This window comes from Mustela lutreola, chromosome 10 (genome assembly GCF_030435805.1).
Source record: "Mustela lutreola isolate mMusLut2 chromosome 10, mMusLut2.pri, whole genome shotgun sequence".
NCBI classification, from domain to species: domain Eukaryota; kingdom Metazoa; phylum Chordata; class Mammalia; order Carnivora; family Mustelidae; genus Mustela; species Mustela lutreola.
Genome location: NC_081299.1, coordinates 72,656,913 through 72,680,558, shown reverse-complemented (window position 1 = coordinate 72,680,558; position 23,646 = coordinate 72,656,913). Strand labels below are relative to the sequence as shown.

Here is a 23,646-nt window from a genome sequence, read left to right as displayed (position 1 = left end):
TGCCTCCAGCAACCCTCAGTTTGTTTCCTGAGATTGATTCTTTTATAGTTTGTCTCACACTCTGGCTTCATCTTGTTTCATTTTTCCTCTCTTCCCCTATGATCCTCTGCTTTGTTTCTCAAATTCTACATATGAGTGAGATCATATGATAATTGTCTTTCTCTGATTGACTTATTTTGCTTAGCATAATACCCTCTAGTTCCCTCCGTGTCATTGCAAATGTCAAGATTTCATTTTTGGTGGCTGCATAATATTCCATTGTATACATACATACCACATCTTCTTTAGCCATTCACCTGTTGATGGACATCTAGGCTCTTTCCATAGTTTGGCCATTGTGGACATTGCTGCTATAAACATTGGTGTGCATGTGCCCCTTCGGATCACTACATTTGTATCTTTGGGGTAAATACCCAGTAGTTCAATTGCTGGGTCATAGGGTAGCTCTATTTTCAACTTTTTTGAGGAAACTCCATACTGTTTTCCAGAGTAACTGCACCAGTTTGCATTCCCACCAACAGTGTAGGAGGGTTCCCCTTTCTCTGCATCCTTGCCAACATCTGTTGTTTCCTGACTTCTTAATTTTAACCATTCTGACTGGTGTGATGTGGTTATCTCATTGTGGTTTTGATTTGTATTTCTGGGATGCTGAGTGATGTTGAGTACTTTTTCATGTGTCTGTTGGCCATTTGGATGTCTTCTTTGCAGAAATGTCCATGTCTTCTGCCCATTTCTTGATTGGATTTTTTGTTCTTTGGGTATTGAGTTTGATAAGTGCTTTATAGATTTTGGATACTAGCCCTTTATCTGATTTCATTTTCAAATATCTTCTCCCATTCTGTTGTCTTTTTGGTCTTATTGACTGTTTCCTTTGCTGTGCAAAAGTTTTTTATCTTGATGAAATCCCAGAAGTTTATTTTTGCCGTTGCTTCCCTTGCCTTTGGCAATGTGTCCGGTTAGAAGTTGCTGCGGCTGCAGAATTTTTTTTTTTTTTTTTAAATTTAAATCTCTACACTCAATGCAGGGCTCAAACTCACAACCCCAAGATCAAGAGTTGCATGCCCTTTCAGGTGAGCCAGGCAGGTGCTTCCCTTTATTAAATTTTTTTATGTTGATAAAAGTCAAGTTAGGTTGTAAATAGTATAAAATGAATTCTGGATATGAATCTTTGTTGGAGGTAGATATATAAAATATTTTCTACTTCTCTGTGAGTTGTCTTTGTACTTTCTTCATTGTGACTTTTGATTATCAGAATTCTTAATTTTAATAATGTATTGGTCAGGTTTCTCCAGAGAAACAGAATATCCATGGATATTTGACCATGGAACTTAAGAAGTCCCATGATCTGTTGTTTGCAATCTGGAATCTCAGGAAAGCTAGGGGTTTTCATTGGCCTGACAGCCAATGGTATAGATTATGGTCTGAGTTTGAAGGCCTGAAATTCAGGAGTACTGAGGACAGTAGAAGATTGATTTTCCAGCTCTCATAATCATGCAGTCCCCCAGTGAACCCTCCCCCTACATTTTTTGTTCTATTCAGGCTCTCAAGGGAAGAAATGATGTCCACCCACACTGGAGAGGGAAATCTGCTTTATTCAGTCTACCAATTCAAATGCTAATCTCTTCCAGAAACACCCTAACAGACACACCCAGAAATAATTTTAATCAGATAGCTGAGCAGCCTGTGATCCAAATTGGTGTAAAAAACTGTCACAAATATAGTTCAATTTATCAGTTGTTCCCTTTATGGTTAGCATCTTTTGTGTCCTATTTCAGAAATCTTTGCCTATTCCAAGCTAATGAGCATGGTATCCTATGTTTTCTTCTGAAAGCTTTATTGTTTTACTTTTCATACTTCCATCTGCAGTCCATCTTGAATAGATTTTGCTTATTGTTTGAACCAGGATATAAGAATTTTTTCCTATAGATATCTAACTGACCTGGCAACATTTATTGAAAATCAAACATTTATTGAAAAAAAAAATTTCTCACTGTACTGCAGTGTCACTTGTGTCATGAGGCAGATAAACTAGATGTTATAAATCAGATATGTAGTTTCTGTTCAAAGTCTATCCTATTTCATTGTTCAATTTTTCTGTCTTTGCACCAATACCACTCTGTCTTCCAGCTCTGTTCTTCAAGACCGCTTTAGCCATCCTTGGCCCTTCTTATTTCAATGCAAATTTTAGAGTCAACTTGTTAATGTCTACATAAGAAATTAAATGTTGGGGTTTTTGATTGAGATTGTGTTGAGCTTCTAGAGCTATATAGATCAGTTTGGAAGAGATGACTGACATATTTACTATTGGTGAATATTATATATCTTTCCACTTTTTTAGAATTTTTAGAAAAATCTCTCAGTATAGTTTTCAATTAAATGCCTTGCTCATATTTTGTTAGGACTCTGTTTGATTTTTTGATGTTCCTACCAATAGTATTATTTTTTAAATTTCACTTTTATATATTTGTTATGATATAGCAACATATATAGAGAGTTCCTATATAGAGAGCCACAATATAGAGTTCCTTTTTATATATTTACCTTATACTCAGATATTGATGAAATTTAATTCTAATAGTTTATATGTTCTTTGGGATTTTCTTCATATACAATCATATCATTTGCTAGTAAAGACTCTAATTTCCCCTTTCTAGTTTTTATGCCTTTATCTTTCTTCCAGTGTGTTTCCTATACAATTTTGAATAGGATAGTGACAGGAGATACTGTTTTCTTCTTTGAAATCTTAAAGAGAATAGCTTTCAATAATTCATAAAGTATAATGTTTTCTGTGGGTTGTTATAGATATATTATCAGATTAAGAAATTCCCTCCTATTCATAGTTTGCTAAGAGTTTTCATTATGAATGGATGTTGGATTTTATGAATTGCTAGTTAATAAATCTTTCAAAATAAGGGATTTCCTCCCCTTTTTGGTTAATAGTGTTAATTAGATTAATTGATTTCAAATATTAAATTACCCTTGCACTTCTGAAATAAACCCCATTTGTTCATCCTGTATTATCTTATTTTGTATATTGCTGGATTAAACTAATCTGCTAATAATTTGTTTAGGATTTTTACCTCTGTGTTCATGTGAGAGATTAGTCTGTAAATTTTTTTTTTTCCCTAAAAGCATCCTTGTCAGTTTTAGTTATGGGGGCGGTGTCTTAAGGCAGGAGAGCAATTTTCTCCACCTCCCCCAATGGTATTAAATTTCAGAATAGTGAAGATATATAAAAATCTCCCATCATTATTGTATATTATTTTTCTATTTCTCACTCTGTCAGTTCAGCTGTGCCTATTTCTCATTTCTTAATTCTGTCAATGTTCCCTGTATCTATTTTGACCTAAGTTATTGTATGCATACAGAATTTAGAATATAGGTTACTATATTAAATGTCTTTATTAAATGTCTTTATTCCTAATAATGCTTTTGCCTTAAAGTATGTTGTCTGATATTAATATAGTCATGCCAGATTTTATATTTAGTGTTTGTTTTCATAGTACAGTTGACCCTTGAACAATCCAAGTTTGAACTTCATGGATCCACATATACTTTTTTTCAATGAATACAGTATAGTACTGTAAATGTATTTTCTCTTCCTTATGATTTTCTTAATAACATTTTCTTTTCTCTAGCTTCTTTTAAGAATACAGTGTATAATACATAATACATATAACATAGAAAATATGTGTTAATTGACTGTTTACATTATTGGTAAGTCTTCCGGTCAACAGTAGGCTATAGTAGTGAAGTAGTTAACTTAATCACAAGTTTTACATGATTTTGGACTACACAGGGATCAGTGCCCCTAATCTGCATATTGTTCAAAGGTCCACTGTACATCCTATTATTCCCAACATGTCGTAGCTTTATATTTCATTTTTTAAGAGGCAAAGTATATTGTTTGTTTTGCTTGTTGCCTTTTCAGTTTGACAATTCTCATCTGAATATTTTAGCCTATTTATATTTAATTTTTTAACATACTTGGGTTTATTGATTTTTTTTTTTTGGTATTTGATCCATTTTTTCTAACCTATGACATTTTCTTTTTTTTTAAAGTTTTTATTAGATTCCAGTTAACATACATTGTAATATTAATTTCAGGTGGGCAATATAGTGATTCAGTGCTTCCATTCAATACCTGGTGCTCATCACAAGTGCCCTCCTTAATCCCCATCACCTATTTCACCCATCCCCCCCACTACCTCCCCTCTGGTAACCATCAGTTTGTTCTCTATACTTTGGAGTATTTCTTGGTTTGCCTGCCTTTCTTTTTTTTCCCTTTGATCATTTGTCTTAAATTCCATATATGAGTGAAATCATATGGTATTTATCTCTAATTGACTTCACTGAGCTTTGTTCTCTCTAATACCACCCATGTCATTGCAAATACCAAGATTTCATCCTTTTTTTATGGCTGAATAATACTCTGCTCTGTGTGTGTGTGTGTGTGTGTGTGTGTGTGTGTGTGTGTATCATATCTTGTTTATCCATTCATCAATCTGGACACTTGGGCTACCTCCATATCTTGACTATTGTAGGCAATGCTATTATAAACATCAGGATGCATGTATCTCTTTGAATTAGTGCTTTGTATTTGGGTAAATACCCAGCAGTACAATAGCTGGATCATAGGGTAGTTCTGTTCTTAACTTTTCAGGGAACCTCTGACTGTTTTCCAGAGTGGCTGCACCAGTTTGAATTCCTACCAACAGTGTGAGAGGGTTTGCCTCTTTTCTCATGCTCATTAACACCTGCTCATTATGTTGATGATTTTAGCCATTCTGACAGATATGAGGTGATGTCTCATTGTAGTTTTGGTATGTATTTCCTTGATGCTCAGTGATGTTGAGCATCTTTTCATGTGTCTGTTGACCATCTACATCTTCTTTGGAAAAATGTCTATTCATCTCTTCTGCCTGTTTTTTAATTGGATTTTCATGTTTGGGGTGTTGAGTTTTAAAAGTTCTTTATATATTTTGGTTACCAACCTTTTATCAGATATGTTATTTACAGATATTTTCTCTGTTTCTATAGGTTAACTTTTATTTTTTTTTAAAGATTTTATTTATTTATTTGACACAGAGAGAGAGAGAGGTCACAAGTAGGCAGAGAGGCAGGCAGAGAGAAATGGGGAAGCAGGCTCCCCACCAAGCAGAGAGCCTGACTCGGGGCTCGATCCCAGGACCCCAGGATCAGGACCTGAGCCGAAGGCAGAGGATTAACCCACCCAGGTGCCCCGGTTACCTTTTATTTTTGTTGACACTTTTTTTTTTTACTGTATAGAAGCTTTTTATTTTGATGAAATCCCAATAGTTTATTTTTGTTTTTGTTTCCCTTACCTCAAGAAACATACCTAGAAAGATGTGGCACTGGGGCACCTGGATGGCTCAGTCATTACCTGTCTGCCTTTGGCTCAGGCCATGATCCCAGAGTGCTGGGATCAAGTCCGAGTTGGGCTCCTTGCTCAGTGGGGAGCCTGCTTCTTCCTCTGCCTGCCACTCCCCCTGCTTGTGCTCTCTCTTTTTCAAATAAATAAAATCTTAAAAAAAAAAATCAAAAGAAAGAAAGATGTGGAGATGGTCGATGTTAAAGAGGTTATTGCTTGTGTTCTCTTCTAGGATTCTTATAGTCTCAGGTCTCACATTTAGGTCTTTCATTATTTTGAATTCATTTTTATGTATGGTATAAGAAAGTAGTCCAGTTTCATTCTTTTGCATGTGACTGTCCAGTTTTTCCAACACCATTTGTTGAAGAGACTGTCTTTTTCCCATTGGGTATTCTTTCCTGCTTTGTCAAAGATTAATTGACCATATAGTTTTGGGTTCTTCCTTTCTGGGTTTTCTATGCTGTTCTATTGATCTACATGCTTATTTTTGTGTCAGTACCATACTGCCTTGATTACTACAGCCCTATAATATACCTTGAAGTCCAGAATTGCAGCGTTTCCCACTTTGCTTTTCTTTTTCAAAATTGATTTTGCAATCTGGGGCCTTTTGTGGTTCCATACAGATTTTAGGATTTTTCTAGCTCTGTGAAAAGTGCTCTTGATATTTTGATAGGGATTACATTAAATATGTACATTGTTTTGGGTAGTACTGACATTTTAAATATTTGTTCTTCTAATCCATGAGCATGGAATGTCTTTCCATTTCTTTGTATTGTCTTCAATTTCTTTCATCAGTGTTTTATAGTTTTCAGATTACAGGTCTTTCACCTCTTTGGTTAATTTTATTCCTAGGTATCTTACTGTTTTTGATGCAAATGTAAACAGGATGGATTCTTTAATTTCTCTTTCTGCTGCTTCATTATTGGGGTATAAAAATGCAACATATATCTGTACATTCATTTTCCATCCTGAGACTACTGAATTCATGTATCTGAGCAATTTTTGGTGGTCTTTCAGGTTTTCTGTATATAGTATCATGTCGTCTGCAAATATTAAAAAGTTTTACTTCTTCCTTGCCAATTTAGATACCTTTTATTTCTTTTTGTTGTCTGATTGCTGAAGCTAGGACTTCCAGCACTATGTTAAATAACATAGTGATGGTGAGATGTGGATGTCCGCTTTCTTGTTCCTGACCAGAGGAAAAGCTTTTAGTTTTTCAGCATTGAGGATGGCCTTTATTATGTTGAGGTATGTTCCTTCTAAACCCACTTTGTTGAGGTTTTGTTTTTGTTTTTGTTTTAAATCGTGAATGTATGTTGTACTTTGTCAAATGCTTTTTCTGCATTTATTGAAATGATCATGTGGTTTTTTTCTTTTATTAGTATGCTATATCACAGCATTTGATTTGTGAATATTGAACCACCGTTGCATCCCAGGAATAATTTCTACTTGACAGTGGTGAATGATTTTATTTAATGTGTTGGATTCATTTTGCTAGTATTATATTCAGAAATTTCGCATGCATGTTTATCAGGGATGTTAGCCTATAATTCTCTTTGGTATCAAGGTAATTCTGGACTCACAGAATGAGGTTGAAAGTTTTTCTTCCTCTTCTATTTTTTGGAATAGTGTGAGAAAAATAGGTATTAACTCTTTTTAAATTCTTTGATAGAATTCATCTATGAAGCCATCTGGCTCAGGACTTTTGTTTGTTAGGAAGTTTTTTATTATTACTGATCCAATTTCTTTGCTAGTTACTGGTCTGTTCAGGTTTTCTTTTTTTTCCTGTTTCAGTTTTGGTAGTTTCTAGGAATTTATCCAGTTTTTCCAGATTGTTCAATTTGTTGGCTTATCGTTTTTCATAATATTCTCTTACAGTTGTTTGTATTTCTGTGGTTTCATTGGTTGTTTGTCCTCTTTTATTTTGGATTTCGTTTGAGTCCTTTTTTTTTTTTTTTTTTTTTTGAGTCCAGCTAAAGGTTAATAAATTTTATTAATTTTTTTAAAAGAACCAGCTTCTGGTTTCATTCATCTGTTTTTTGTTTGTTTGTTTGCTTGCTTGCTTGTTTGTTTTGTTTCTATATCATTTATTTCTGCTCTAATATTTATTATTTCCTTCCTTCTGTTGACTTTGGCCCCATTTGTTGTTCTTTTTCTAGCTCCTTCAGGTGTAAGGTTAGGTTGTTTATTTGGGATTTTCTTAAGGTAAGCCTGTGTTGTTGTATACTCTCCTCTTAGAACTACTTGTTTTATGTTCTTTTTTCTCTCCTTTGATTCCTCTTCTATATCAATCAGGTATTTTTTTCCCAAATTTCCTTCTATTAAAAGTAAAGATGACTTATTTTTTGTCAGTGAGGGTCTACATTTTTTCTGTAAGCAGATTAAGTGCCTTAATGCAATCAGCTGATGGGAGACCGCGATATTGTTTTGAAAAGACACGGTCTACTGGCGAGCCCTTTTCCAGTGGCATATCTTTTTTGAAATTTAAGTAGAGAGTTTGAGGGTCTTTCCTTCTTAAGCAATGATGGATTATAGGTAATTCTGCTTTGTTCTTCACAGGTTTTCCAGTTAAGATTTTAGCCAATTACCCCAAATAGTGCTCAGAATTCAGGAAGTGGCTTGATGAGGAAACATGCTGTGTATTTGCCACCCTTTAGTCTCCATTGTTTCCCTCCATTTTCCACCCACCACCAAAAGCTTTTCTGCTTTCTCTGACCCCCAGAAACGGTCTTCTCCCAAGGGCCAAGCCCTAATTCCCAGCTTCTAGCCATGGCCATCATTGGCAACTGCCCCTCAGAAAATGTAGCTGCCAAATACAGAACATCAAAGATGATTAAGACCTATTTCCTATTTCCTTCTCATACAGCAGTTTCCTAACCTTTTTAAAATCATGACACATATAGGGGCGCCTGGGTGGCTCAGTGGGTTAAGCCGCTGCCTTCGGCTCAGGTCGTGATCCCGGGGTCCTGGGATCGAGCCCCGCATCGGGCTCTCTGCTCAGCAGGGAGCCTGCTTCCTCCTCTCTCTCTGCCTGCCTCTCTGCCTGCTTGTGATCTCTCTCTGTCAAATAAATAAATAAAATCTTTAAAAAAAAAAAATCATGACACATATAGAAAATAATATATTGATTATACAAATAACTTATTTATATATAAATTATATATATGTCAAACTATAGTAAATAAGAGGAGGATGCTTAGAGCCAGAAATTTCTGGCCCAGAGCTCTAACCAACATAGGTCTTGACCAGACCACTCCACTTTACAAGTTGAGAATATCAATACTTTCTCACATTTGTAACCCATTTGTGGCGCTGATTGAGACCTTTTGCCTTAGTAAATTTGTTCCACTTTTCTCGTCTTTTGCTTCTGAAAGACTGAATATTTTCTCAGGCTCCTTGGGGGAGGACTGGTACTACTTCTGGGTGCCTTTTGGATCTGACATGATGTAGGTGTGCCAGAATCCCTTCTCAGTTTGGGTCTCTATTCCGAGGCTCCTTGAGACCATTGATAGCCCGTCATTTGGAAACAGAAATTAGTTAACCTGTTTACCCACCTCAGTTTCTCTTCTGTTATTTCTCTGTATTACAAATTTTCCCCATTCAGAGGAACATACAATCTCCATTGTGTGGAGGGCAATGTAGTTTGGCTTTGAAATAACTGAGATACAGTTATCATTTGCAGTGGGAAGATGATTGAAACAAAATAATATGTATGGTTATGCTTATCTGTTGTTTTATCAACTTCTTAAGCTCTGTCTGTGGATGACTTAGTATTTTAGTTGCTAAATGCAGATCTTCTGCAGTTCCAGAAAATCTCTTGGTTTCTAAAAAATATGAACTTGCATCTACTTCACAAACAGATGTTTTACTTAATTTATAAATAGTTGAACCAGTAACAAGCTGAAAACTAACTGTGATACTTTGCTGAGGAACAATGTGTGAGGTTATTAGAATGTATTCACTCATTAGAGTTTAATTGAGTCATTGTGATATTCTTCATGGTATGGTAAATATGTAGTGAGAACCATAGCCTATAATTATGGCATTCATTCCTGCTATGATTACATTATAATTGGCCAGTGGAATCACTGTAAATACTCAGCTTAGGGTAACAGGAACATCCAGGACAGCAATATTCCCTAAACTAGCTTAGTCATCAAGTTGCTGCTGGTGGTGGGGGCCTTGTAAATGGAACATAGCAGAACTGTTTAATGACATTAAGCCATAGGAGATGATAAAGGCTGTGGCTCCCATAGTGAAACTTTATGAGGCTGTAGCACTTCCTAATCCTAGAAAGTTCACAAATTCATTTGCAAACCCTGAATTGTTAAAGGCAAAAGGATCCAATTATGATTCTCTAACTGCTAATGGTGAGGCCATCCTATCATTATATACTTTGGTTCATGATTTTGGGATTCCCAAGTAAAGAGACTTTTTTACTAACATAAGCAAATTATCAAGTTAACTGTTATATGTTACTGATTAGTAAATTGATAACAGCATATAGAACCAGGGCATATGGTAAATGGGCTAAAACACATTTGATGTTTAATGATTATTAAGGCAATGGAGGAGAGTGTAAGTAGAGTGTTTTAACTCTAGTTCTCGATGAGTTTAAGCATTTGTATCTATAAGTTTTATAGTTTTCCAACTGCTTATACATATTTCACTGTAGAATTATTTCCAAGAATTTTGGATTTTTTGGTATAGATCAAGAACTGTTAGCTCCTTACTAGTGATTAATAGTATATGTGAAAAATATCACTTTTGTCTTCTATTTAGTCACATTGCTAATTAATTCTGTTAGTATTTCGGTTGATATTTTTGCTTTTTTAAATAGACAGTATAAATTATAATTAACAATATTAATAGTTAACATTGTACTTTCTTAAAGTATTATTTGTGTTTAAAATGTCTTCTTACAAATGACATTCATATCAAGATCCAAAAAAAAATTCACATATTGCATTTGGTAGACATGTCTCTTGAATCTCTAATAGTTGCCTTTCCTTTATTTTTCATGACATTTATTTATGGAATAAATTGGATCATTTGCCCCTACAGAATGTCTCACAGTCTTTATTTGGCTGATTACATTCTCATGGCATTATTTAACATGTTTCTACATCATCTGTATTTCCTGTAAACCAGTAGTTAGGTCCAAAATCTTGATTGAATTCAGTGTTAAATCTTTTTGGCAAGAATACGTCGTGGGTGGTACTATGAACTTACAGTTCCATCGCATTAGGAGTAACGTACTGTCTTCTTGTCTTACTATCGTTAACATTCAAATGGGTGAGTGGATTCTAACTGATAACAGACTGCATTCATTAAGAAGAATTATGTTGACTTTTACCAAATGCTTTGAAGCAGTCACTGAAAATCATTGTCAAGATCAGTTATTTCACTAGGGAATCTTAAAATCGTGGTTTTCTAATTCTGTTATTCTTCTGCATTTATTCATTATTACTTTTCTAAATTTTGTAAAATTCCTTATGCTGTCTGTTTTGCCATGTATTAATGCTGATGCATGTTAAATTCTCCCACTGCATGTGTGTTTCTGCCCATTTTTCTTCCTACAAGTATTACTTTTATTCCACATAATTTGATGCTATTATTTGGATATTATCTACTCCTTTCAAAAGATGTCTCAGACCATTCACTTTTTAAGCTTTTGTGTGTAGTCACAAGGTTGATGACTTACGTATTACAAATTATACTACTTAAGTAGGCTTCATTATTTTGTGCTTTTTTGCCTTGAATTGTAATTGGATGGTATAAGTCTTACTATCTCTAGATACCTTTTCTTCATATTTGTATTTTTCTTCATATTTGATAATTTTATCTAGAATAATTTAGTCTGAAAATAAAGCCATTTGTTGGTTTTACAATAGTACAATATAAATATTACTTTAAAATAAAAATGTCATAGCTATGTATAAAATAATCATTGAAATTTATATTTCTTATCTTTATTTTATTTCATGGGGTCCATACCTAGCCTGGGAACCCTGAAACTGGTAGTTAAAGCATGTTAGGAACTCAAAGTTATAAAAAAGATGAGGAAGATGGTTTTTTCTTTTGTTAACAGGTTAACTAATACTTAATAAGGAATATAGGTTTTTTGATTTTTTGGATAGATTTTATTTTATTATTAGTATTTTTTAAGATTTTGCTTATTTATTTGTCAGAGAGAGAGAGCACAAGCAGGGAGAGTGGCAGGCAGAGGGAGAAACAGTTTCCCTGCTGAGTATGGAGCCTGATGCTGGACTTGATCCCAAGACCCTGGGATCATGACCTGAGTCAAAGGCAGACACTTAACCGAGCCACCCATTTCAGCCATTTGAAATCCCATTTCAGTGAGATTTTATTTTATTTTTTATTTTTTAAAAAAATATTTTGACAGAGAGAGACAGTGAGAAAGAAAACACAAGCAGGAGAGGAGGGAAAGGGAGAAGCAGACTTCCTGCTGAGCAGGGAACCTGACACTGGGCTCAACCCCAGAACCCTGAGATCATGACCTGAGCTGAAGGCAGACACTTAATGACTGAGCCACCCAGGTGCCCCTCAGTTAGAGTTTAAAAAGCAGTATAACACAAAACGGTATGTTATGATTTCAGTTTTCCGATTTGGTCTTATGATGATAATTCCAGATCTAGGTCGGGTCTATTTTGAAAGTTTTTCATATTCTATGTGTAGATAGTTTTCAAGTTTCAGTCAAGACCGTTCTGTCTTCATGATTTATTTTTCAGTTTCTTCAGTGATTTTTGGTCTAATAAGGTTTTTAACTTCATTTTATCATTAATAATTTAATTATGAAGTCAATGTTTATTTAAAAGAAAATTCAAATAATACTAAGAATATGATGTAGAAGGTATTACTTCGGCTGCTTCTCACCCCAGATACCACTCCCAAAAGTAGCTACTGACAATATTTGCCTATTCAAAATGCTTAACCTTTCAAAGAAAGCCTGTTTAACTTGAAATAATTTAGTCCAAGAAAGAAATAGTACCTGATTCTTTTATAATAATAAGAATCTATTTTAAATACTTTTAAATTTTAGTACTGCACAAAACTAGAGATACTGAACAACATTGAAAATATTTGTTAATGCTGAAATGGCCAATGAACATTTTTCTGTAACTTATTTTCCATTGTCTGTTTTGAGTAAAGGCATAAGCTACTCCTTTTAAAAGAATGTTTTTCTATATTCTACTACATATAGCAAGTTTCAACTGTTCATATAAAATCAATATATAATTTTAATGATTTCAGTTCTATTTAAAAATGAAAGTATGGTTTATCAGGGGCATTTTATGTTTTTCATCTTAATGCAATCCTTTTAAGGCCATACATTCCAGAATCCAAGTTTTAAAGTAGTTTGTATACACCCAGCATGCAGCAGGGCCATGACTTTAATCATTTCCTCACCAAAATGTCAATTACGCCAAGCACTTTTTAATTATCTTGCAGACCACAAGTCTATTCTTAGTAAAAAGTCTGACTTGTACAGAGGCAGTGTATTCCTCTGTGGCAAAATTCAACTCACCACTTTGCAACCCCACCCATGAAAGAACCTTGTGAATTAAAAGCTACTAAATTAAGTGTGTATTTTTAACAGCTTCAATTTTCAAGTCAATTTTGGCATAAAAGTTGAAGACACTTTTTTTTTTTTTTTGAAGTACAAAAATGCTATGTTGGCATTTCATGGTATTTTCAGAATGCAGTTTGTTTTTTGGGTTGTCTCCTTTACAAAGTTTCTTATAACATCAGTTTTTGTTTGTTTGTTTGTTTGTTTCTAAAAGGAATATGTTTAATCATTTGTCCTATCACTTTTTATTTTTATGTTATTTAAAGAAGAAAATTCTGAACCAAGAAGAGTGATAGTAAAAGAACTTATATTTGAGGACAGACCTATAGGGTAACGGGAAAAGGTTTGAGGCACAGTGAGTGGCAGAAGAAGCATTGAGCTGAAGTGTAGCTGGGCTTAGCATTTCATGCACAGATTAAAACCTGTATTGCAAATCCTGAAATTAAGAGAAAGTAAACTACATAAAATTATTGTGGTGTTTTATTCTTTTTTACTTCTTAGTAATGGAAAATCTGTCCCAACAAACGCAAATAAAATACAAAGTCATTCTAGGAAATGCTTATGTAAGGTTAATGTTTATAAGAGACGCTAAATACTTAATTCTATAATACATAATATTATGTTAACTTGAGAAATAGTTCATAAGAACTTCTTACATGTAAATCCCTGTACTTCTTTTACATTATAATATAGCTCTAGTAATTTACTGCCTCATGATCCACCTTAGGAAATGCTGCACTGTTCAAAATCTGAACTTAGGAAATGTGGGCTCTGTCAACACCGTTTTTCTTGTTTTTCTTTGCCTTCATCTATTATAGAGACTGGACTATCTAAATCCTCAATTCCCAGCTTGCTTTTCAGCCAAAAGTTGTATGATTCTGACCAATGAGATGTAAGGGGAAGGTCACTGGTGCCACATGGTCTCTTTCTGCTCCGGGATCTGGAAGTGCTGTTGTCATCACTGAGAGTGGCAGAGCTGAAGGCGAGAAGCAGCCTGGGTCCTTGAAGGTATCCTTGACTACCATACTAGCTGTAGACTGCCTACCCTGGGGCTTCTTGTGGCATGAAATAAATAAGCCTCTTCTTAATTAAATCACCTTTCTCTGGGGTTTCTGTTACTCTTAGCCATATGCATTACTAATTGGCTTAGGGAAAAAATTAATTTGGCAATAAACATGACAGTGGTCTTTGCAGTCCAGATTGTGGTAGCCAGTCTTTATGGTGGCCCATAACAATTCCCATCTCCTTCACACCCTCGTGTAGTTGCCTCCCACACTGTCCTGGGCTTGGTTTGTGTGACCCATAAGCTGTGGCTTCTAACGCCCTGTGACATAGTAAAAATTAGATAAAAACATTTAACAGTAACTCTAAAGAAACTTATATTGATTGTCTCTTTTATGGATTGTCACATTTTTTTTTAATGTGACATGTTTTCTGGTCAATTATAATATATACCCTATATTAGAATGAGAAAATTTCAAACATTTTAAAAATAAATTTCTGAAAACCGCTTATATAATAGTATATACCAGGTTCTTTTCTGTGCTCATTAACTTCATTAGCTCACTTTTTTTCTCCAAATGACTTTTTGAGATATTATTTCATCCACTTGGCATTTGGAGAAACTAAAGCAGAGAGGTTAAAAGTCCCACCCAAAGCTACACACCTAGGAGGTAGAAGAGCTGGGATGTGAGCCTAATTAGGCTGCTTCCAGCACTGGTAATCCTCTCACCACCTGCAATTCTACTAACCAAAGAAAACCAGCCTCGTTTCTATAGGTATGTGTATACGTTGTTCATAACAAGTCAGCTCCTGCTTTCATCCACAGTTTCTTAGGTATCATTGTTCCTCTGAATTTCGGGCATATCTGAAAATGCTGAATGTTAGCTGTGTTCTGCTGTGTAGCCAGCTCTATCCATCAGTGTCCACCAACAGAGCCAAAGTAGTACTCAAAAGCAGTTATGAATATATTGAAAGGATTGAAGGACCAAAAAAGGGAAGGTGTGTTTACCTAAAGAGTAGCTGCTGTCTTGGGCACTACCATGCCCAAGACAGGAGGAGCAGAAAGGCAGTTGCTCTTGTCCAGACCCCACAGAATGTGTGCTCCCAAGGCTGCCAGAACCCAACTGCTGCCGATTTATAGGAAGCAGGGAGTTCTGCAGCATTGCAAATGTCACTAGGCAGACTTTATTATGACCTACAGTTCGGCAACACCGTGTGAGCCATCAGGGTTCTGTTTCAATCACAGTTCCTGAGAGGCTCACTTTAAAACAACTGTATCGACCATCCTATACTTCCTTGGCTATGTCCTTAGGACAGAACCTTTTCCAAGGTTCTTGGCTTGGATGGAAAGAAAATGATTTTTAAAATAAATTTTTAAAAATTCCTACCAATGTTACATGAGTCCAGGAATCCTATTGTCCAAACCATGCTGCCTGCTGAGGGCTCAGCCTTGCCTGCTGCTGCCATGTCTGTAGGAGCTACCTCCAGAAGGGCAGTTCTCCTCGTTCCCAGGTTCTGCCAGTGTCTTCCATGGGCAGATTCCCTCTGCGAGACAGCTGGAAAGGGAGTATAGAAAAGACTGGAGTGTGCAGACTTCCAGCTCCCATCCATGGGGGAGAAATGGAAGGGTAGAAAAGGAGTTGAAGGCTACTAGTCTTAAAAACATTGACCTTCACCTTGGCATGTTTTCCTTTCCTTAACACATTTTTGTATTGTTAAATATTCTACAATTAATGGCTGCATCATATTCTCTGTTAATTATTACTGCTCTGGTTAAGTTTATTTGTTGTCTTCCTTAGCCTTAATTTTCCTCACTTTCTTTGAAATCTTAGTTTCAAAAAAAAAGCTTATTTTGTGTTTCTACCTTCCTCTCCTTTAGGTCTCCTAGTCTATCAGTATTTTGGTTGCCTCTACCATCTCTAGCAAGGCAGGGTCTTAGTTGATGGCTCAAGCTTCTGTCCCTTGGGAGGTGGAGATAGATTCAGTCATTGGGCTGGTGAAAGATAACACTGTCCTTGCTTCCAGCTTTCGTAAATACCCCTGGCTGTGTCATCCCACACAAGGCCAACCCTGGGCTGCCTGAGGCCTCAGCTACTGCATATTGCTGCAGGTTATTTATTACCTGCTTTTGAATATGACTCTGACTTTTCTTTATATAAAAACACCTATCATTGCTATGCTTACAGTAGTGGGAGGAATGTAAAGCATGAACGCTTAGTATCATAGTAATGACAAATCTGTCTTAATACATTGAGTTGATTTGCTTAGTTTTTTTTTTTTTAAGGTAAATAATCATATTACCCAAGCATAACGAGAACTGGAACCACCATTTAATCGGTACTTAATACATGGTGGATATACTCTGCTGGGTGCTTTATCTACGTGTTAGGACTTGGAAATGGGCAAAATTTTCAGTAGAGTGCTTAAGGTAGGGTGCTGGGCATGTCCAGGAGACCCTCAGATTATCCCATTGCAGAGATGTGCACCTCTAATTGACTCTTTGACTAGGTTATTTTACAACTCTCCAAAGGTAGCTGTCAAATTGTAAAAAAAAAAAAAAAAAAACAGCAAATAGCAACACAAATAATTCCAGTTCATACCAATGCAAGTGAATTTTGACTAGAGATTGTAAAACTTTGTTAAGTCAAATTCTCATTTGTACAGGTCTTACCATCATATCTGTTCCCTCATTAATTAAAGAGTTGAGTAAAATCTTCAGTACATGTCTGTTTTATATTTGTGTAAGAGTCATGATTTTATTTTTCTGAAAATTACACTTTAGCACACATAATATTTTCTAATCTTCATAACCTAAGAAATACATATTACTCATATTTAATAGAGGAAAAGACTGAGAGATCAAATGGCTTCCCTGCTTGATGTCAAATTAACTAGTAAGTGGCCAAGCTGGGATTTAAATACCCAATTTTGCTACCTTCAGGAGCTCTGCTCTTAGAGTTTATTGCTTGTCTTGGAGAAACTCCATTTGTTCATAAAAATTTTTTCCCCAAAATTTATTAACATCAGTAAGACAATAATTAATATTTATTGTTTACCATGTGTTATGCACTAAACAAAATGTTTCAATGGATTAACTCACTTAATAGATGAGAAAAGTGAGCTTAAAGAAGTTCAGTAGCATGGTTTTCCATGCCCTTTCTAGTTTTTTCCTTCTATCGAATGCAGTAGTTCTTAGCACTAGCCACACATCAGAATTACCTACAGAGCTCTTAAAAATCAATTTATCAGAATTTCTTAGAAGTTTCCTAGCTGGCTCTAATATATAGGATCATTATATAAGTGAGAACATTTAACACCTTGCTTCCCTTGATAGCGATACTTAGACAAACCTCTAGTCCTTGGTTTTGGGGTTTTTTTTTTTTGTTTGTTTTTTAATTTTTCTGAGATAGCTTGGGAAAGAAATAAGGGGGCTGAGATCTATGTTATCCTAAAGCTTGAGTGTCTAGAAGTGTCTAGAGTTTTAATATAAGAATTTGAAAAATCAAGGTCAGCTAAAAGTCAAATCATTAACAGGAGCATGGCACATTGAAAAACCTCTCACTGGTAAGTAAATGACTTTTACATTGATTCATCAAATCAATAAGATTTGCCTTGTAGTGCCAACCAATAATACTTATGAAAGTCAGCACTCTTTCTGTGATTTGATTTAGAAAATTATTTGGATGGCCTATAAATATATATATATATATATATATATTTTATCTATTAATATTTTTTACAAAGTTCTTCATCCTTTTGCTTACAGATGCAGACAGCGTGGCTTAAAAGCCATTCAGAGTCTTGCATTCTTGCCTTTTTCTACATAATGGTTTGAAAGCTAAAATACTCACCTTTAAAAAAAAAATTTATTTCAGAAAGCAGGTGGGGGGAGGTGCAGAGGGAAAGAATCTTCAAGCAAACTCCCCACTAAGCCTGGAGCCTGTCAGGGTCTGGATATTACAACCCATGAGACCATGACCTGAGCCAAAACCAAAAGTTGGACGCTTAACCAACTGAGCCATCTGGGCACCCCTAAGATACCTTTTAATAGTCTTTCCACTAGAGGTGACCATGCGACCCAGTTCTATCCTGTAATATGTAAGTCTTTATACTTAACTTTGAAACAGCTTTTCAGAGGAATGAACTAAGCTGTGATGGCCCTGATGGGAGATGAGGCATCATGTAGCACAGGAGCCATTTCATGACCATGTGGAGAAAAACCATGTGCCAGGCATGGTGGAGCAGGACAGGACTGACTGGGTTCTTGATGATGTGGAGCTCCAGCACTTGACACCCTTATGTTAGACATTTTATTACATAAAAGAGTTAGTCCTTTAATTATTGAATTCACTTTCAGTTTTTGTTTTCTTGTTGCTTATAGATACAGTTAGTGTCTTAACGAATACATTTGCATTGGAAGTAATAATGCATTTTTTTGGTCATTTTATTTGAAAACCCATAGGCAAAAAAAGTTTCTGAAAGCAGAGAACTGTTCAGTCAGTTTAATCCAATCCAGTAGGGAATCTATATAGGATCTCCTAAATCAGATTTTTCTTTTTTTTTTCCCATATTTTTAAAAATTAGTCATGTGTAGTGTTGTCTCCATACCCTAGTTTCCATTCTTATCTCAAATTAACTGATAAGTTCTAACTAAAAATATATATTGCTTAATTAAACAAGGGGGCAATTAGACTGAGCTGGTTTAAATACCTTAGCAGCCTAGTGTAAGCAAACTAAAACTTAAGCCTATAAATACCTCAAGGTTAAGAAATCAAAATCTGAAGATAAACAATCACAACCAACCAACTAGGCATTTCCAAATAAAGCAATCCTTCAGCTAGAGCCTGTCAAATAATTTCCTTGCTTTGCTTTCACCTCTTCACTGTAAAAGTCTGGCCCACAGCTCCAGTCAGTGAACTCCTAGTAATCATTTCCAGTTTGGCGCTACCCAATTAGAATAAATTTTTGCTCAAATAAATTCTTAAGATTTTTAATATGCCTCAGTTTATCTTTTAACAATACCCAGAACTCATCTAAATACAACTCCTATTTCTTTCTCTGTAATAGTAAAACATTATAAAATCTAGCACTTAGTAGTTACTATCTTTCTTCTCTTGGCTTCAATCATAATACAAAATCTGGAAACAGAATCAATTTAATGTTTGGTAACATAAAACTCTCAGGTAACTTATGGCTTTCCTCATCTGACCATGAGAAATATTGATCAGACTAATAATGGCATCGTTAGAAAAATGTGACCTGTTTTGTTAGACTTCCTTACTGCTTTTTTTTTTTTTAACTCTTCATATACTTCCTTGGTGATTTTTTGACCCAGTCCTCAGATAGTCTGTTCCTATTTCAGGCTACTAATATGATAAAGTCTCTTATTTCTTGTGACTGAAGAATAAATAGTAGATATCTAGATTAAATCTAGGATATTTAGTTTCAAATAGTTTTCAGACATTCATAAAAAATACTATAATTCATCTATATGATTTTTTAAAAATAATATAGTACAACATACTTAATTCTAAAATTTTTCTGAACATTTTTAAACATTTTTAAAAATAATTTAGAGTGCATAGTCTTTCCTGCCCAACAGAGCTTATGTTTTGAAGTGGGAAAAATGTAGGTGGGGGAGAAGGAAAGACATACAAATCATTTTACTATTTTTTTAGTTTTATTGAGCTATAATTGACAAATAAAATTGTAAGATATTTAAAGTGTACACCATGATTTTATATATCTGTATACATTGTGAAAGGATTCCTCTCATCTAGTTAACACATCCATCACCTGACACATTTATGTTTTTTGTGTATGTGAGAACATTTAAGTTCTATTCTCTTAGCAAATTTCAGCTATATGATGTGATGTTAGCAACTATGGTCATTTATTTATTTATTTATTGAAATATTTTATTTATTTATTTGGCAGACAGAGATCCCAAGTAGGCAGAGAGGCAGGCAGAGAGAGAGGAGGAAGCAGGCTCCCCACTGAGCAGAGAGCCCGATGCGGGGCTCCATCCCAGGACCCTGAGACCATGACCCGAGCCAAAGGCAGAGGCTTTAACCCACTGAGCCACCCAGGCGCCCCAGCAACTATGATCATTTAAAACATCAGATGCTCAGATATTATTGATCTTACACCTGAAAGTCTGAGAAAGTTTTATAATTGTTATGTAAGCAATTCCAGCTTTTTCATAGGAAGAATTTGCTTCTCGAAATGAATAAATTGTTTCATAAGCTCATTTTGAGTAATGCAAATAACCCATCCTACATGGATTGTCCTAACTATATTTAATGGAGAGAAACACAACGATTACAATTTTCTCAAAGGAGATGACTAAACTGTGGGTAGGTGTTTTGGAATGAACATGTCATTTAATCATGAGAGCTTTATTGAACATGTTCACTAATGTCTTGCACCAGTGGAATTTCCATCTGTCAGAATCTATGATCGCATTCAGTCTGGATTGACAAAAATTAGTGCTGCCAGAGAGGACTGTTCATAGGATTTCGCCCCAACCAATACAGAAATGTTTTCCTGGATAATGGAGGTATGGATTTCCTTTCACGCCATCTCACAGTATGAGGTTTACACACATAGTGGCCCATTTGTCACAAAATTCCTTGGTAAAGAAAATAATTCTCATGTATTATTTTTAAGTTTTGAGTGTATATTACTGACATTCTAAGACTCTACATATTCCCAGGTCTCGGGAAAACAGGCACAAAGCACTTTGTTGTACTGAACCCCTTTTGGTAAGGAGAGAAGGAGCCAGGAGCAGTAATCCACAGGAAGAGCCTGAGCGCGCCTGTGTGGCTTATTGAGTTAAGCATCCGTCTTCAGTTCAGATCATGATCTCAGGGTCCTGGGAAGGAGCACCGGATGGCTCCCAGCTCCGCGGGAAACCTGCTTCTCCCTCTCTCTTCCTCTTCCTCTGCTTGCTGTTCCCCCTGCTTGTGCTCTGTCAAATAAATGAATAAAATCTTAAGAAAGAAAGAGAGATAAAGAGTCTGAACTGGGAACGGGCAGACAGGACAAGGTCCTAGAGGACTAAGAATCTCAGCCTTGATTCTAGTAAAGTTTGACCACAAGTGTTCAATCAGGTGAATGGGACACAGCCTGTGGGGAACCTACCTCACAGATAGAACAGAAGAAGGAGATACTAGCTCTCCAGTTTTTTCCCATTTCGGTTATGAGTTTAGCCTAGGATTCTCACCCTCGCTGGTTTGTTAGCATCCCTCAGGTCTTGGCAGAGATATCCATTCTCAGAGAGGCTTTTTCTGGAACATACATGTGACCTTGAGAACATCAGTTATCCTCTCTGTGGTTCAGTTTCTCATATGTAATTAAGGATATAATTATACATATCTCCTAGGTTTGCTGTAAGGATTAAATGAGATTATGCACATTTAGTATTTAGAACAAGACTTGACATACAGCAACAATTTAGAATTATAAGTAATCACTTATTATCATAGGCAACATCATCATATCTTCCTATTTTTTCCCTTTGTAATGCTTATGAGATATGATTACATTGTTCATTTGTTCACTTATTGCACGTAGCATGGTAGGCTGCAAGGGACTCATCTGCCTTGTTGGTTTGTCTACTCTTTACATGTTGCTTGAGCCTGGAGCCTGGAAAGGCTCAACACCCTTGGCACTTCAGCCTCTCTTACCTCGTGTTACATTTGTTATTGTTGATCATGCTGTTTTTCCTGAAACCCTCTCTTTTATTTTTTGTTTTGCCTTCTTAACTTCCTCTTTAAATTCCAGGAAGCATCTGAGAGGGTATAGGGCAGAACAGGAGCATGGGAATGGATGGATGAGACTTGGGTGAGGTGCTGCTTTCCCACACAGTGAGCTGGGTTCACAACTCTGGTAAGAGAAGGGAAGGATGGATAGAGCTGCTGATCATAACTGAAGAGGGGAACCTAGACTGAGCAGGCATGGAATGGAGTTGAGAATGAAGGGCTTGGGTTTGCTGTTAAGGATATAGATTAATTCAGCATGTACCAAATACTCCTAGGTGTCCAACTGAGTTGTGTTAGATTTTTAAAAAATATAAACAAATATATGGCTGTATAAACATATACTTGTAATTTACTATAGGAAGTGCTATGCAGAGGTGTGCCCAAGATACAATGTGGGTAATGAGGAGAGGGTGATCAGCTGCTGGGCGTGCTAGAAGATTTAAGAGGAGCAGGGGCCTTGAATTTGTCAAATCAGCCTTGGAAAGACATTCTAAGCCGAGGAAACATAACGGTATAGAAGGATTCCTCATCAATATTCAGTGCAGAGGATGGATCCGACACGAAAACCCATCACCCGTCAAACACAGAAATTTTTAGAATCCGTTGGATTGCTATAAAGTTGATGCAACTTTTTGAGAATAAAGTTGCATATGGATTTTATGCTAATTTGATTTTGGAGTAAATCCCATCTGTAATTCATGGCTTGCTATGATAGATGGCTACTAGGCAATCTTGAGGCTTCTGAATATTGAATTCCAACTTTTATGACAGTTCCCGTTTTAGAAGGGAGAGAGGATAGATGAATGGCTGAGAGGGTGGATGAATGAGTGGACTGGATTTATAGATGGGTAGCTAGGAGGATAGGAGGACAGGAGATGGATGCCAAGGAGTCCAATAGTTCATTGGGGTGGTGTTGCTTTGAGTGATGAACCCAGATGTAGGGGTGACCTGGGAAAGTCATCCACATATTCCTAAGCCTCTGCCTATACACAAATTTTTATTTTATTGTCATAATAACAGCAATTCTTGAGTATCTGCTGTGTATTAGATATTATTCTAGGTTCCTTTCATCTATTATCTCTAACTTCCCTGGAAGGGTAGTATGAAGAAGCTGGGACTTGGAGAATTAACTTACTTACCCAATAGAACATGGCAAATAAATCTACTTAAATTGAGAGCTCATGTTTTTCCTACTGTATCATGGGGATGATTCCCACTTTTTCTAAGCAAGGGCATAATTTACATTTACTCCCCTCTCTCTCACTTAATCACTGCTCTGTTTCAACTATCCTTTTCAACTCATGCTATAAAGAGTGAAGAGTGCCACAGCTATTTCATTTGTGTGAAGCCACTCCTTTAATGTAATTGGTTCTTCTTCTAGCACTGAATGACATCTTCAATATTAAATGCTTTCTTTTGTGTCTGAACATTGGCCACCACAGTCAGTTTTACTCCTGGAGCCTTCCTATTTCATGCCTCTCCAGACAGAATTATACTACTGTATCCCTTCTGGTTTCTGTTGTTTGTGATTGAACCCTTCTGGTTGGGCTATGGGAATTGTTGCTGGCTATCAAACGCTTTACAGAATTATTAAAAGCAGGCTCTACGCTGAGCTTCTAGGAACATCCCTCAATTTCAGATATCACATAGCTTCTGTGGGGCTAAGAACCTCTGTCTCCTTCTGAAATTTTTGCAGGAAACTGGTGATGTAAAACCTTGATACCTTTGCTATAATCCAAAGGCATAAAATGAAAGCCTTCCACCCTTTCTCTCGACTTAGGACCAGCTTCATGAGCATGTAACTCGTGCAGTCATTTAAGATCCCATGCTGAGAAAGGCACGGTTTGGGGGTATTCAGCGCTCCGAGGTTGACACCTTGAAATTCATAATTTATCTTC

General features: G+C 35.9%; 1 protein-coding gene across 1 annotated transcript in view; it reads left to right on the top strand.

Annotated features, from left to right (window-relative positions):
- Window positions 1-16,557, top strand: part of ODF2L (outer dense fiber of sperm tails 2 like) — a 63,724-nt gene extending 47,167 nt beyond the window's left edge. The window contains exon 17 of the mRNA XM_059135739.1: window positions 13,802-16,557. Within this exon, the coding sequence (XP_058991722.1) occupies window positions 13,802-13,879 (78 nt within the window). The 3' untranslated portion in view covers window positions 13,880-16,557. The remainder of the gene's footprint in view (window positions 1-13,801) is intronic.
- The last annotated feature ends 7,089 nt before the right edge of the window (window positions 16,558-23,646 follow it).